Here is a 17,233-nt window from a genome sequence, read left to right on the forward strand (position 1 = left end):
GTTTAATCTCACTGGTCTATGAATTTACTTTACAACTGCATTTTTGAGCCCTAGAATATTTTAACTAGAAGTAAATGTGAAGATTCACATGTAAAGCTCTTAATATTCAGCATCCAGATCTACCCATTAAGGATGGAAGAGAATGTTTCCCCTTTGTGGTTATAATTTTAGATGATGAATTATATTCATTTAAATGCAAAAACTATTGTTTAGATGCAGCAGATAGGCAGGGATATAAGGACACTAAGTTGCAATACTACTATGCACTACTGTGTAACTTAATTTAGCATGAATAGCCTATAGCACCTTGCAATAGTATACAACACCCTTAAAAGTCAAATTAATCTGGATAATAATATTTTAGCATGTGTCATATGTTATTTTAAAAGTCTGACCCTGAAAATGTATTAGTTTAAAGTGATATTGGTTTCATATTCTGTTACAAATTAATTACTTAAAAATGCTGTTTGCATAAGTTGTCAACCCCTGTGTCATGGAAGATGCTTGTTGTTGACACAATGACGACTTACTTTCTTACTGTCATGCAGAGATAAGGCTGGATCTATGTATGAGGCGAGAACTTTATTAACTAAAAAAGAGTACAAACAAAACCAAAGAAAATAAACCAAACATGAGGCAACACAGAACACTGGAGAGGTAGACTAGAAAACTTACTCAAACTGCTCAAAGAGCAGGGCATACATTTAACAAACAAGAGCAATGAAGAGCATAAACTGCATGCTAAGAACACCAAACCTACAAAATAACCAACAACATGAGTAAAAAAAAAAAAAAAAGTACAGGGCTTAAATACACAAACTAATATGGAAATATCAAAACATAGGTGAAACCAATAACAGGAGGAGAACTAAACAAGGGGGACAGAGAACACCGAAACCAAAACAAGGAAATGCATGGAAAAAAAACAAGAAGAAAACAAAACAGTAGGCATCACCGTGGGAACCGCAACACCAGGGAGGGAGGATTGTGACCCTTACAACTGACCTCTACCTGTGAAATTATTTCAAAACAAAGGACAAAGAATATTTCTAAGGAAATTAGAGATTTGGTAAATAACAGTAATTTATGGCAAATGGACATGCATAAAATAGGAAAAGGCTAAAAAATAATGTAGCCAAGTGTTTGGGTATCTCAGTCAGCACTCTGGGATCAATGGTGAAGAAATAGATTCTGCAGCACACCAGCCAGGCATTGCCTAGACAAGGCCGTCCCTCAAAACTCAGTGTTAGAGCAAAAAGTGGACTTGTGAGGGAAGCCACAGATAGGCTCACATTGAAGACATTAGTGATGCCAGAAAGCATCATGAATGGCCACCCGCCTGGCATCACTGTTTCCTTGATTTCCCTGTCGTGTCTTTGTTTTCCTGTACTTCCTTATTCTGTTCCTTGGTTTTCTTTTCTCCACCCCTTGTCTGTTCCTCAGTTCCAGTCCGTGTTTTGGTTGTCCCTGTTATGTTTACCTGCATCTGATTAATCCCTGATTGTTCTAGTTATTTAAGCCCTGGGTTTTGTCTTCTAGTTTGTCAGTTATTTTGGTAAGTCAGGGTTGCGATTGTGTCTCATTTATGCCCTATACTGTGGCCCTTGCCTTTTCATTTGCTCAGTTTGTGTGTTATTTTACCTCAGTGTTTTCCCCTTGCCTCTGTTTATTTTGCCCTCCGTGTTTTGTTACCCTTGCTTAATAAACCACCTCCTGCTTTTGCATTCTGCCTCTTGCCTGTTCCTGCTGGAACTGTTACACAAAGCCATATTTAAGATAAGGTACTGTGGTCAGATTGGTCAAAAATGTTGTAAATATAAATGCATATCCCATTTGCCTATTGTTTTACTTTTCACGTAACGTAAGTCAACTAAGAAAAAAACAGGAGTTTGACCTACATAAAATTAAAGAGGGCAGCAATGGTGGCTTTGTGGTTAGCACGTTCAGCGGCATCGTCATCATGGTGCTCTGTCCTGATCCTCCTCCCCTTCCCCTGCACAGTGCAGTCCTCCAGGGGGCTGCCTTTTCCAGTAGAGTAGGCTGTGCAAAAATGGGCTGCCACTTCTCACTGGTGTGTGTTTTTTGTTTAAAAAAAAAAAAAAGATTAAAGCTGATATCTGTCAGTAAAGTGTCCTTGAGTCTAAGAAAGGCACTATACAAATGTAACGAATAATAATAATAATAATAATAATAATAAATCAGTGAAATCACATGCTATTTTTCACTGGTGGTTTTGTGGTTAAGTCATAAGATCCTTTTAAACAACTGTGAAACAACTTTTTCCCTCCACACTAGGCCTCTGTTGTGATCAATATGAGGCAGATAAGATTTAATTAGTAAAATGTTCTCCACATAGATCACACTGTCTTTCACTGAGTCAAATTTCTGGAGGCCAACCTTGATTTTTCCTGCATTATTGATAGCACTAACCTAGAACAGTGGTATAATAAAAAAGAGCAGAATAGAAGGGAATATTAATAGAACAAAATGATGTACAAGTGTATGACACATAGAGTGTAAATAGGGATGTGCATGATATTTAAGGCTGCTATGTTTACACTCTGTTTATTTGGTTCAGGTCTCAGTGCATACAGGGGGAGAGAACCACACTGCTGGCCCGGTCCTAGCTCCCAGTGTCAGATGGGGCCAGACACCGATTAACCAGTCCACCCCCTGGGACACAGATGAACCCCCTACCAAACAAATGAGGGAGAAAGATACTACAGGTAAAGAATGGCAATGTATTTTGGGTTGTGGAAAGAAGTGCCTGAAATTTATTTTGGAAATGAGTAATGGTTAATGAGCATGAACCTTTCTGATAGATTCACACAACATAACTTGCTTTATGGACCTTGTTGAACAGAAGGCCTTTGACATAAGATCTATAATTAAGCAAATATTTAGAATATGGCCTCCTCTCCTCAGGTCCTCTGTGGCCTCCTGCAGTGGCTTCGGTCAGCCAGGCAAATGTCCTAGCTCCCACCTACGGCATGCCCCAGGCCCCGGCCTACAGCCAAGGAGTGACTGTCCAGGCCCCCATAATGGGTGTGACACCTACCCTTCAGAACCCCGTGCCCCCTCCTCATCCACTCCTGCACACACACTACCAGCTCCCACAGCCTCCTGCACAGCCACTGGCTAGCATGGTCCTTGGCGTGCAGAACCAGCCCCTGGGGGTCAGCAGCTTGCCCCCCATTGCCATGTCCCCAATGCCTGGTGTATGCCAGGTAACCCACCCCGTCCACACAGTGCTGGGCAATGGGCACCTGGCCCCCCCTGTGGTGTCCACCACACTGGCCAGCAACTTTCCTCTAACTAATGGACAAGCAGCCGTCCAGCCACCCACTAGTGCTGCCACTTCGCCCTCAGAGACCAGCAAGGCCATGCAGATGCTTAGGACTGTCGGCATGGGGAAGTATGAGTTCACAGACCCTGGGCACCCCAAAGGTAAAGCATCTTGAAGTTTTCCCTACTTAAATCAATTTGAGATTTAATTTTTATTATTATTTGAATAAAGTTATGTATTTTTTACTTGTGGCAGTGGCATAAATACCACAGAGAGAGAGAGAGAGAGAGAGAGAGAGAGAGAGAGAGAGAGAGAGAAATCACTATCTCAGCCTTTGCAGCTGATGATCTCGAACACATTTATTACTTTCCTGCCTATCGCCCTCAATAAAGGCTCTCATCCATCTCTTTCTCCAAGTGGATAAATGCACTGTGGATTATTTTTCATTTCCACATCTTCTTTTTTTCACCCAGCCAGTACAGATGTGATGGGTTTATGAAGTCAGAAGATTAGTCTACAGAGCATTTGTTAATAATCTGTCTAACTAACATAGTTTTAAAGGTGGTGAGTGATTTTATTATTATGATTATGATTATTATTATTATTATTATTATTATTATTATTATTATTATTATTATTATTATTATTATTATATTATTATTATATCTCATTCTGTGAAACTGTGACTGCTGTTGCTGCAATGGTATATACATTGAAAAGAAATATATGCATTTATGGGGGGACCCTTTAATAACAATCAGCAGTAGGTCTATATTTTCAATAAATTTAAAATATGGTTCAAGATACTTTATTTATACTTTGTATTATGCAGAAGGCGAAGAAGCTCTGAGAAGGAAATCAAGTTGCATCTTATCTTTCATTCTGCAGTGTTTAGGTATTTCATATACTCAGTCTTAGATTCCAAATGGAAAGCAGTTGGTCTTGTAATCAGTATTGGAAACTGTGGCAGCCCTCGTGAATGGTTTTGCTCTCAGTGAAACCTTTTAGATATTCTGCTGAGCTACAGGCAAAAAATCTGTTCAGCTGCCTCTTCTTTAAATTGCTTGTCATGTTGCATCAGTAGAAATATTAATCTTCTATAGAGGGAGGGAAGTGAAGACAGTCAGAGCAGCTTTGCTCTCATTTTATCTGCCTGTAAGTGAGACTAGAAAGTCCATTCACTAGATCATCTCTAACCCTTTGAAAGTCTGCTCAAGTTCATTCACAAGATCTCTGGGTTGTTCAAGTCCCTTAACTGAAGACAAAATATTTAATTATACACCCTGTACTTAGAGGTTATGCATGTAAAGTTCATTTTGAAATCAGAGAAGGGATATGATTTATATGATGACAGTGTACTACCACTTCTCAAATGTTAGCTTGAAGCGGTAAAGCCATTTGGCCGTTGGGGTTACTCGACCGTGCTTGCTGTGATTAAAACAAAGTGAGCGAATAGCTCATTAATTTGCCTGATTGTCCAGGCTACCCTTCAGTGTAGAGTGCAGCCTTCATTAATAACATTCCGTGTATGCTCATAATAACCCGAATGTTAGCATGAGCGAGTCTTACCTCTGACAGGACCAGTCTGGAGTGAATTAACAGAGCCGTATATTTATAGCGGGTCACTCTAAACAGGGCCTGTCTGCTCCACTCTGGTAGCAGTGGCCATTAGGATTCAGCTCTTCATCCCGGCTCTCTTCAGAGAACAAGAGAGACATCAGTCAGCTAGTGACACTGCCCCTCCCCCACAGGAGAAATGATCAGTGATCAGTGATTAGTCGTCCTGTCAGCTATGCCTCATACACATCTCAGGGGACTAGCAACTTAAAAAACAGGATTCATTGCCATTGTCTTTTAAAATAATTTTTAATAAAATGTCATATATTTTCCCTTTTTTTAGGACCAAAGTTGTAGTAATTAAAAAAAAATCAACTTCAAAGGTTTAGGTTTTTTGGAATTAAGAACAAGACTAGAAGATATTTGGTTTCACTATAAGGCTATAATCAGGATTTTGTTATGATGAGGTAAGGCACGCAGTAGATGGCATGAAACTAGTGTCAGGAGTGAGGCACAAGGCAGGCTATTTGAGGCACTGGTGGTCCAATTAGCATCTAATGGAGAGCACAGAGGGTTTGATTTAGTTTTTTGCAGGAAAAGAAGGGATGGTTTTGTGTCATTTCTTCAGCCTCACTTCAAATAATCAGGCAGCTTTTAATTCAGTGAATTAATTTAAATGACTTCTCTCTCACTCTTAACATTTCCTTTTGGGTCAAAGTCGGTTTTGGGAAGTGTGTAACTGCAAATTACTATGATTTGACATTGGCTTTACCTTGAGGTGCAGCATACATTATACACATGCTCTCATTAATTTAACAGGTCAAGTGCCTGCAGTCTGGAGAAGCTTTTAAAACATTAATGATGTACTTGTTTTAGACTTTCTTAAGCACAATATGAACGTGCTTATATAAGATTGCTTGCTTACCATTTGAACAACTGAAGTTCAGCATTTACCAAGAAAATATTTATATTTTTATAGTGCCATATAATTCAAGCTTCAAATGGAAAAATTATATGAAAAATAAACACAGATTAAATTGTTGAGCCAATAAGCATCAAATCTTTTTGGACAGTTTGTACTGGCCTCGGGCATTTCCCTTGCTATCTATAGACACTACTTTGTGGTTAAGGGGGGGTTGTCTAATTCAGAATACTCGGGGGGGGGGGGGGGGGGGGGGAGTGTTCTTGGCTCTTTGTGGGCAGAGCTCACATGCATTTAATCTGACTTCATCCTCATGTGTGTCCTACCAGTGAGAGCACTGGGGAGTACGTTTCATCTCATGTCTGGGCTTCCATTGTTTCCAGTTCAGAGAGCTTTTGTGCTAGAAGGACACACATCACAAACATCAGTATTCTCTCTGGTTACACTGAGACAACTCGCTGTATGTTCATCTTGTTTGCAGTCAAATGGCCATTTTGCTGTTATATATTTAATTGGACATGCTGTCATGCCCCTGAGACATACAAATCAGTGGGTTCATGTGAGCAAAAAGGGCTTTTTTATTTGTATTGTCTTAAATTACAATTTCACCTCTTTCAACTTGATAACAATTCTATAAAAATAAGTGCTTGCTTGAGGAGTTAGGTTTGGCCATTTTGGATCACTCATAATGTTCTTTCTTCTTGGTCTAGGAAGAATAACCAGAGCTATTTAATGATTGGTCAACCACTAGAGAACACTGACCCACTTAAAGAGAAAATAATTAGCTGACATGCTACTCAAATGCCTAAGTCAAATGAAGAAGGAAAGTCTTATGCAGATCATCACACATCCTTTTTCTTGTTAGACTCCAGAGAAGTGCCTCTAGACATATCATTGATGTGACTAATACAACGCCACATTTTATGTTTAAGATAATTATGTAGATTAGTTCAAAGACAGAAAATGACTTAATACTAACCAACTCCTTTTACCTACCTAGCATAAATTAATTCATATATAGAGTAAAGGAGAGGTGGTCTACTACAGAATGCTCCCCTCTAAAGTTCAATATTTTATGGTTTGCTAACATACTGAAAAGCAATATGTGCTGTGTTTGCAGCACACAACAAATATTGCTAAGACACCACTCAATATTCTCTATGAATCCCCTGCACAAGTCTCATTGGAAAGGCTTTTCAGAGTCCTGTGGAACATGCAGAGGTTATTTTAATTTGAATTTTTGTATTATTATTATTAATTTATTTATTTATTTATTTACTCACAAGGAGTGAACACCCCTAGGAGTTTAACAGTTATCAGTCCATTATCATACAGCCTTTGGAATGCTGTGAGAGGTTCCTCAGATTGTGAGAAGTTGTGCTTTAACCTTGTTTCCCAGGCTCTCTTTGTCAGAATGTTAACAGGGAGCACAGAGGCAGAGCCATAAGGCCATGTCTGGCATTTACACTTTACAGTCAGGATTTACTTGTACATTACATTTACACCCAGGATCATTCTTTTGGAGTCAGTTTCTCAGACGTGGATTGAACCTAGTTTTGGACTAAATTGGAGTGACATTACGGAATTCCCACTTTTTAGTCTAGATTTAGACTTAATCTGGGTATGGGAAACGGGGCCTAGAAATTGACAGAATGGAAATTCTGACACTGGCACTAAAGCTCTGAGAGAGGTAGAGGTAGCAGAGAGAGGGCACTCTGTAAGTAATTGGACAGTGTCATATTATGCAGGAAACATTTCTGTGAGCTTCAGATGCAAAATGGGTGAGCCATATAGAAATCAAAGCCTGTTGTATTGCTACCCTCAAATCTGATCAATATTTCTATCCTGAAATTTGATCAATTTGTCAGTCACTGAGGATAAGAGAGTCTGCCAGATGCTGTAAATGTTATACATTCACCTCATTCGGGGTACTAGTTGTTTCTTGGACAGCTATGTGTCACTGCATCATTCATGCCAAGAGAGCTAGCATAGACCCAGAGGTGATTGTAAATGTGGCTTTTCTATCTTGGGTGTCTTGTTGATGTCACTCAGTGAGGAACAAAAGGGGTGTCAGTGCAAATAAAGCAGGTCCTTATGAAGCTGCAGAATCAGAGTGTTTGATGCTTAAGATACAAGAATATACTTTTAAGTTTAGCAATACCAAAACAACCTAGCTGAACAGAAGATCAGGTAAATGGATGACAGATAAATACTTTCAATCATGAATAAAAACTGATCAACAGGACAAGAACACGTTCCAGGATGTAGACAAAGATTTATCAAAACCTAATTTTCAAGCTCTGAGAGCTTGACATCAGCTTACTATAAGATTCAAACCACTGGTAAGCCTCAAGAACAGAAAGGCCAGAGTTTGCTAAAAAAGTATATAAATTCATTAGCTGAAAGTCTTATGGACAGATGAGATGATGAGTCATTTGTACCTGAGAGATGAAATGAGAAAGACCTGCTTATGATTAAAGACTCTGAGAAAACCTCTGAAACACTGGTATGGACAGGATGAACTCTGAGGTGTATAGAAACATATCAAATGGTCCAACTAGATGCCCCAAAACTCAGTGGATGGTACTTCATCTTGCAAAGAATAATGTTCCAAAACATACTGCTAAACACCTAAGACATTTTTCAGGGCCATAGGGTGTTCTTGAGTGGCTAAGTCACTGAACCATTCCAAGCATGTATTTCACTTGCTGAAGACAAGTACCCGGAACTAGCAGGCTCCATCACGGGCCTATGGATTGGCCCTGGGGCAGATACCTGCCCACTGGTGATATTTATGGCCATCAAACTTGCAAATTAATATTATACATGGAAATTTAATTTAGAATTATGCTAATTTGTTCCAATTACATATGGTCCTCTAAAAGTGGGGGAACAGAGTATAAAAATGTCTGACATTTCTATATGGTTTATCAGAATGCATATGTATGCCCTCAAATTAATGCCAACATTCTGCATTTTACCCTCAAAACTGTGTCACTGTCTAATTTCCTTCACGTTGAACTAGATTACTAAAATGTCACCACAATGTTAACATTTATATCATACACAATGCATATGAAAATTCATGTTAATATTTTAGGCAACACTTTGTTACTTAAATGGGCAAAATCTAACCCCGCAGTGCTTCAATGAAACTGACTCGTTTTGTCTCAGTGTAGATTGAGGAAGTCAAAATTCAGATGTTTCCTGTCAGAATAATCAATGCATTAACTTTCATTTAGAGGGTTCTTTAGTTTTTATGTTTTCTTTATTTCTTTATAGGTTAATGAAATTTTATTGCTTTTGCCACTTACATAATTTGTATGTTTACATGCTTTATCTTGTCTCCATGTCCTAATCGAAAGGGATTGTAGAGGTTTACTGTAGTGGGTGGCACCTTATATTTTGTGCTAAATCACAGCTTTTGTCTTCTGGATTATCTACTTGAAGCAGTCCCATGTGTTTCCTTTGTGGAGATGCTGAATGTACTTGCTAATTAGTTTGTTAAGCTTGTGCTTTTTATACACATACTTGATTATTTTATTCTTTAATTCCTCATCTTTTCCAGCTCTGTAAACACAAATGATTCTCTTTTTCCTCAAACAAATGGCATTGAGTACTATTGACACACTGTATCTGAAATCTTAAAATAAGAGACTGCTATTTTTCTTTTTTTTCTCTTGTTCTACAGAAATGTTGAAAGAATTGAACCAGCAACGACGAGCGAAAGAATTTACAGACCTGAAAATAATTGTTGAAGGCAAAGAGTTTGAAGTCCATCAAAATGTTCTAGTTTCCTGCAGCTTGTATTTCAAGGACCTGGTTAAAAGGTTTGCCTCTCTCCTGTTGTTGATCCACTCCGTTCTTTTTGTAGGGCCCATTTGTGTGGCTTTCTTTACCTTCCCCTTCTCTTGCAGGTATGAAGACAGAGACTCCTATCACAGGGCCAGTAGCCATTCCTTCTGTCCCTCAAATGAATGTTTCATTGTTGAAAAAGGTCAACACTTATCCTGCCCGCTCCATCTCCATGGACTAAATGAGCAAATTTACATTTTAATGCATAAAGGAAAGTTCCATGACTGGGGATTTTCTTTTAAAATGTATTATAAATGTCAGAACAAAATGGATAAATCTTTCCGTAATGCACCAGGCATATCAGATTAGCACTTCACACTGCCTCTCCCTTCAAGTGTTCAGAGTTTGTAGGACTAGCTTTCCCAATTCACCTGCTTTGATTCACTGCGTATTCCTATTAAGACTCACACACTGCTAATTTACAGTTCCACACAGGGCCTTTGGTAAGAATAAACACAACTTCAACACACCATATCTTCTCTTTCATGTTTTGTGGAATGCTCTTTTACTCTGGACCTTATGATTTTTGACTAGCTTTTGGATGGCACTTGGCATCTTTACCTCAGCTGTAAAACAGCATCTTAGCTGCACACTTGTTGGGTGACGCATGAAGCAATAAGATTATATATTTATATTTATTATTCTTCTGCCTAAAACTGAGAGCAAGGTTGCTGTCTATTATTAAACACATATCTGCAAAAGCAGTCTAAGTAGATCATATGATTTCACCAAAGATCCTCTCATGTCCTACCACGGTGCCAGACAGACAAGCCCAGAAAAAAACTGCGCTCCAGGCCTTGACTGATAATAGTATTTTAAGATGAAAGTTTTTAGAGGTAGAAGAAATATCGATTTTGAAAATGTCACTTTGCAGTCTTTAAGAGGCATGATAAATCATATATGTTGTGCTTAAGAAAACACACTGAGATGTGTATGAAAGATGCAGGAACGAATTGCTTCCTGGATTAAGAAAAATATGAATGTGCCCTTAGGGGTGACTTAGAGCCTTATAAGGTCCTCTAAAAGCTTCCTTAACAAAAATTATTGAGATTAAGATAGACAGACTTCTGCCATAGCATTTATAAAGCCTAGCCACTTCAGTGTTGTCTAAATGAATATTATGGACAATTTTTATTATTATACATTATACACAATACATTCATCTAATTTCCTCAAACCAAATTTTATTTGTTATTCTAATGCATGTATCCTTGTCTTTTGGTTGTTTAATGTGGGAGCTAGATGTGAATTCCACAAGGTTAAAAGGAAAGTATCTGAACATTAACTAGTGCAAGTGTAACCACAGAGTAAGCATACAGACTGGTAATACAAATTAAAACATTTACATTTAGTATTGTGAACCCAATTATTACTATTCCCATATTACACATCGTACAAGATGTAGTGAAGCTACAATGGCAAATTTAAAGCGGAACTTTGACCCCTTGGACTGTGAATTTGGTCTGGGCCACACTGTCTTGTGAGCAGCAGCTATGAAAATTGCATTAGGAGCAATAAGAGCGAGTGTAGATTTGACTCTGTTCTCAGTGGAGCACAAAATGTGCTGATACACTTCTCAAACCTATTTGAGTTCCAGTGCCATTGGAAGGTTGAATGGGGCAGGATGCTGTCTTAGAACATGGTTTTCAGCTTGCTTTAATGTCAGCGTCCCAGAATATAGTGAGCATTTAGATGCTAAAGTTTGGTGTAGAGATGGGTTCAGTCATTCTCTTGCTACATAAAGACAATATCTCACAAACTTTCTGTATACAAGAGAGTGTAAACCAACAATTGTCTTCAACCATAGCTTATCTAAATTAATGGCAGTTTCATGTGTCATTTTCAAGAAAATCTGAAACTCTTCCCATTCAGAGAGAAAATGATCTTAACAGTTACCTCAGAGTTGTTTTATATACTATAATCAACCCATCATTGTCCATTGTTCTGTTATTAAATGAGTCTTCTAGACTTATTTGTAATTTGCAGTCTGCCAATTTTGAAGCTGCAATTCTAAGATCATCCAACTGATCATTGAGGACATACACTATAATTTGCCCACTAGAAAACATTTGACAAGGCATTCCATTTTACATTTTGGTACAGTCTTTTATTAAGCAGATGTTATACATTGGATGTTATTTCTCCTTCACTGTAAGCTTGTTCTCAGTCGCATTCCAAACATTTTAAAAACATCTAGATAAGTAAGTATTGTCTTTTTGAGTTTTCATGCCATGCATTTTGAATTTGAGAAAAATTTTGACCTTTCCAATATTGCATGATTTTCTTGTTTTCCTTTGATGTGCACTTCAGACCTCACTGGGAAGAGTGAGCTGATCATTGGCTGCTCATCAATCATTTAAATGACATAAACAGAGCATGTTTGCCCAGTCATCCCTAAAGAGCACCCACTGTGTTCCTTCTGCTTAAAGAAAATCTGTATTAAAAAAGCAAATTACCTCCTTAGCAAGTCATCAGTTTACCACATCTGCATTCAGATACATGTACATCTACTGTGTGATAAGGATATGAGAGCAATTCATGTGTTGAAAATTCAAATCTCTCCAGATGTCCCCTTTGTTTGTTGCTCTTTTGTTTATTTATAAATGAGTATCTCCTCCCTGTCTGTGGCAGTCCATCCATTAGTTCTACCATTATTGTCACTTTAAGGGAATAATGGTAGTATATGAGGACTGTCAAGCCCTCACACCCCACTCCAGCTTAATGTGTTGCCTATCTCTCCTGGCATAAGAACACATAAAGCCAGCACACTATATTCACCCACTATTGTGAGATGTTTCTTCAGGTTTGTCAGTGTACAAACATTAAGCAAAAACAAAATGCATACATACATTGATATATTTCATTAAATGACTAAACATTTTCATTTAAGGAAGCAGTGAATTGTTACACTACAATTAGTTTCTATTTGTGAAAGGTTTATGCCAGTTTAGCCATTCATTGCAAATCTAAATGGCCTGTTTTCAATAACCTCATTCTACCTGATCAATTGATTTATGATAATCGTTTTAGTCAGTACAGAAGTAGAATGCTACGTATATTTTCTCTAGCCCAATATGTGTTCTGCAATTGAGAACAAAATGATTGTTTGCACTGTTAAAAAGCACAATTCTCTTCCAAATATACAGTTATATATAGATACTGTGTTCCTGAGTTTGTCAGTTGAAATTCACATAATTGAATGAATGATCACGCAAAGGAGTCTGCTGACTTGACTAATTTGAATTTTTTTCTTTCTCTCATCCACATCCTTACACCACTTGATCGTCGGTCACGTTTGCCTTTTTCTTTTGTAGTCCTCCTACTCCTGCACTTACAGCTGACAGTAATAAATTGCATTTTTTATTTGGTTTTTCTTTTCAGGAGTAACATTCTTGATTTTCCAGCCACTTCGAGATTTACCCCTCACCTCACACAGTTCCTTCTCCCCCAAGTCAGGCTTATATGATGACTAATACATCAGTTCATGCACAGGCCATGGTGGACTTTGTTCTGACAGCAGCTGAAAGATGCTTTGACTAAAGCCAGGTCCCAGTCATGGAATGGTCCCTCCCCCCACAAAGGTTGGCTGCTGGCTTTCTGTGGCAGGACTGCCTCTCCCCTGCCCCCAACCCGTCCTTGCTCTCATAGCTCTCAGTCTGCCCACCTGCCTGTGATTTCCATCATGTGAGATATGTCTGTCTGCCTTTCTGTCTGTCTGTGTGTCTTCATATTTATATTTATATCCAAAATGAATTCCTTTGTTTATGGTGATTAGAAGAGCATCACCTCAACCCGGGGCAAACAGCACGCCTGTTCAGCTCTGGCATAAAGCCCATGCGAGTGCCTGCGCGAGCTCTATCCTTTGTAAGTTTGCATAGAAACAACACGGGAAGTGAGGCCAGAGGAAAACTCATTACAGTGATTTTTATGTCACTGCCAAGTCTGTCAGCACAGACGTTACTGCCCAGCTGGCATTATGGCTGTTAGTAGCCACATGCCCTTTTATTAGTGTGTCAAAAATTTTATGCATTTTTGTTTCGAGAAGTTCTTTGGAGCAGCTCTGGCTCTCAGCACTCACTCAGATAATGAAAGGTTGTAGTTGTAGCCCTTTACCTGGAGTCCCTGGAGACTATTGCTTATAGTGTACAGAGCCTTCACCTGTCACTCAGCTCTGACGAGGTAAACTTTGCTATGGGCTTTTCCTAAAGGAGCTTGATTAGCTTACCAACCACACTGCATTCCCTGTGTGCCTTTAAGAATGTATTATGCATGAACATGCATAATGACCATTTGAGGTTTCACCTCATGCTCAGTTGCAGTTCTCAGAGTCGAGCTGCAGTGCATTCCGTGGGCACTTGCTTTCCCATAGACGGGTGGTTTTGTATGGGACTGCATGGCGGGAGCTCCTTGGTGATCCCACACAGCAAGCCACCACTCTAATGCTGCCCCTCCCCTACCTCCCTCTGCTGTCTCCAGGTCAGCCAGCGAGAGGCGGAATGGTGAGAAGATGAAGCTGACAATGAAGAACATTGGTGCCGATGTCCTGGAGCTGCTGCTGGAGTTTGTCTACACAGGCTCACTCATCATCGACTCAGCCAATGCCAAGACCCTGTTGGAGGCCGCCAATAAGTTCCAGTTCAACACCTTCTGCCGGGTCTGCGTATCTTTCCTGGGTAAGCGAGTGAGGCCTCACCTCTGTGTCACCCCTAGTCTATGGATGTGTGCGGGAAGTGCTCCTCTTTGGGCTGTGTAATGGTTGTGCTGTAGCCTGGTCAGACCATTTCAGTCATTCCGATACTTTTCCAAATACAATGGGTTGCTGTTCACTGGGAGTCATAATTCCGAGTGCTGTGATCACTGTATTCTATAGGTCTGCCAGGGATCAAGAAGTAAGCAGAGACATATTCAAGAATCATTTCCTGATATATGGATTCCCATAGTACCCAGTGTGGTTGACAGAATAAAGATAATGAAGCATAAACATCCATCTACATTTAACATGTGAAAGGTCTTTGAGGAATATTAATTAATGTTTTTGGTAAATCAGGGAACCATATCTTCAGCTTTTGCTCTGGTTCCACTGACGGCTCGTTTCACTCTCCATGTTGTATGCGTTTGCCTGCCGATTGACAGGTAGGCACCACCCTGGTGTGATTGAAGTTATTAGTACACTGATTGAAGTTATTAGTACACTGATTCATCGTTATAGGCACCATAATGCTTTTACATTAGCTGTCAGCAGACCCTAATATAATCCCACTGGGACTGCACATAGTAAATTTTGCAGAAGTAATCACTAGTAATTTGACTGCTTGTAGATTTGAAATATGCTAGTCAGACATCGCTCTCTGTCACAAAGAGTGAGGATTCAGGGATTTCATGCAAACATATTTTAGTGCGCTTCCTGTCATACAACAGTGGCAGCTGTGGCAAGCATATCAGTAGACTGGACTCTGTCTGCTGCACTTTTTATGCATGACTGCTATACTGAAATATTGAAACTGTTGTCCCCTTTGAATGCATAATGCCTCGCTCACTTGCTGTGTGGATTTTTATTCCTTGCACATAATTTTCATTTTAAGCATTTTAAATGTTGGCTTTGTTTTAAATAATGTGCTTTTTGAGGTAGCAGTTAACAGAGAATGGGGAAGTATTTTTAATCCTTTGCCTGATTTGCCACATGTTGAAAGTAAAGTCATAAAGTCTGGAGGGTGGAGGGTGATTGGAGGTTTGACAGCCCAGGTTTTTCTTTCTTTCATCCTTTCTTTCTACTCCCAATGCCTTTGTCATTGCCTACCACTGGGATAAGTCACTTAATAACCCATGAATACCTCAATTGGTATGAAATGACACTCACTGCTGTAGGCATTCATTGCATGAATATGCCTACCTCAGTATATGCTCACTTTTGTAAAACACCTTGCAGGTATAAGGTTAAAGTCTATATCCCATCTGTTGCTATGGTGATTTGGTGTCGACCATCCTCTTCAACTTCATTGGCTGCCAGTTTCTGACCACAGGACTGCTTTTAGCTAGATATTTTTGGGGTTCTGGACCACTTTCAGCTCAGCAGTGATGTTGAACACCACCAACACTGCTGGGCCAGTAACTTGTAGCAGCTGAGCACCCACAACCATGTCGTAGCAACTAAACAACCAAAGCCATGCCGTAGCAACTGACCAACAACAACTTTGTTGTAGCAGCTGAACATGCACAACAATGCCATAGCAGCTGAATACCCACAATCTTGTTCTAGCAACTGAACACTCGCAACCATGTTGTAGCAGCTGAACATCAACAACCATGTTGCTACTGCACCAGTTGAGTGTTTGGGTACCCACAGTCCCTTTAATATTACTAATTTTTCCACTTAATATTAATTGTGAGCACATCAACTATGAAATAACACATATAATTGTGCAGTTAGCAAAAAGGTGTTAAACAAATAAAAACATATTTTTTCCCCCTCTTGGCTTGATGACAGCTTTGCACATTTGTGATACTCTCTTAACCAGCTTTATGAGGTAGCCACCAGGAGTCCTAAAGAAGCTCCCACAGATGCTGAGCACCTGCAGGCTGAGTGAGGAACTAAAGCTCTACATGAAAATTAATATATATACACTCATCAGCCACTTTATTAGGTCAGCCAATCACATGGCAGCAGGTTAATGCATTTAGGCATGTACAAATGGTCCAGATGACTTGCTAAAATTCAAACCGAGCATCAGAATGGGGATAGCAGGTGATTTAAGTGACTTTGAACATGACATGCTTGTTGGTGCTAGACGGGCTGGTCTGAGTATTTCAGAAACTGCTGATCTATTGGTATTTTTAAACACAACCATCTCCAAGGTTTACAGAGAATAGTCAGAAAAAGAGAAAATATCTATTGAGCGGCAGTACTCTGGGTAAAAAAGCCTTGTTGATGCCAGAGGTCAGAGGAGAATGGCCAGACTGGTTGGAGCTGATAGAAAGGCAACAGTAACTCAAATAACCACTCGATATAAACAAGGTATGCAGAAAAGCGTCTCTGTATATGCATAACACATGGAACCTTGAAGCAGATAAGCTTCAGGAGCAGAAGACCACTTCAGGTGCAACTCTTGTCAACTAAAAAGAGGCAACTGAAACTACAATTCACATTAGACAATAGAAGGTTGGAAAACTGTTGCCTGGTCTGATGAGTCTAGATTTCTGCTACAACATTTGGATGGTAGGGTCAGAATTTGGTGTAAACAACATGAAAGCTTGGATCCAGCCTACCTTATATCAACCTTATATCTGCCTTATATCTGCCTTATATCAGCCTTATATCAACCTGATATATACCTTATATTTGCTGGTGTTGTGGTGGATATTTTCTTGGCAAACTGGGCATCATTTAAATGCCACAGCCATATGAGTATTGTTGCTGACCATGTTCATCCCTTTATGACCAGTGTACCCTTCTTCTGATGGCTACTTCCAGCAAGATAACGTGCCATGTCACAAAGCTCAAATCATCTCAAACTGATTTAATGAACATGGCAATGAGTTCACTGTACTCAAATGGCCTCCACAGTTACCAGATCTCAATCCAATAGAGCACCTTTGGGATGTGGTGGAACAAGAGA

General features: G+C 39.4%; 1 protein-coding gene across 3 annotated transcripts in view; it reads left to right on the forward strand.

The window, feature by feature from the left end:
- LOC113572676 (kelch-like protein 29) overlaps window positions 1-17,233 on the forward strand; it is a 65,470-nt gene that overhangs the window by 24,175 nt on the left and 24,062 nt on the right. For all 3 annotated transcript variants that reach the window (XM_027002441.3, XM_035532992.2, XM_081721118.1), the window contains 4 exons: window positions 2,579-2,726; window positions 2,926-3,447; window positions 9,457-9,595; window positions 14,097-14,293. In XM_027002441.3, coding sequence (XP_026858242.2) covers window positions 2,579-2,726; window positions 2,926-3,447; window positions 9,457-9,595; window positions 14,097-14,293 — 1,006 coding nt within the window. The remainder of the gene's footprint in view (window positions 1-2,578; window positions 2,727-2,925; window positions 3,448-9,456; window positions 9,596-14,096; window positions 14,294-17,233) is intronic.

The sequence above is a fragment of the Electrophorus electricus genome, chromosome 10, assembly GCF_041902795.1.
Source record: "Electrophorus electricus isolate QZ-2024a chromosome 10, ASM4190279v1, whole genome shotgun sequence".
Classification (NCBI taxonomy): Eukaryota; Metazoa; Chordata; class Actinopteri; order Gymnotiformes; family Gymnotidae; genus Electrophorus; species Electrophorus electricus.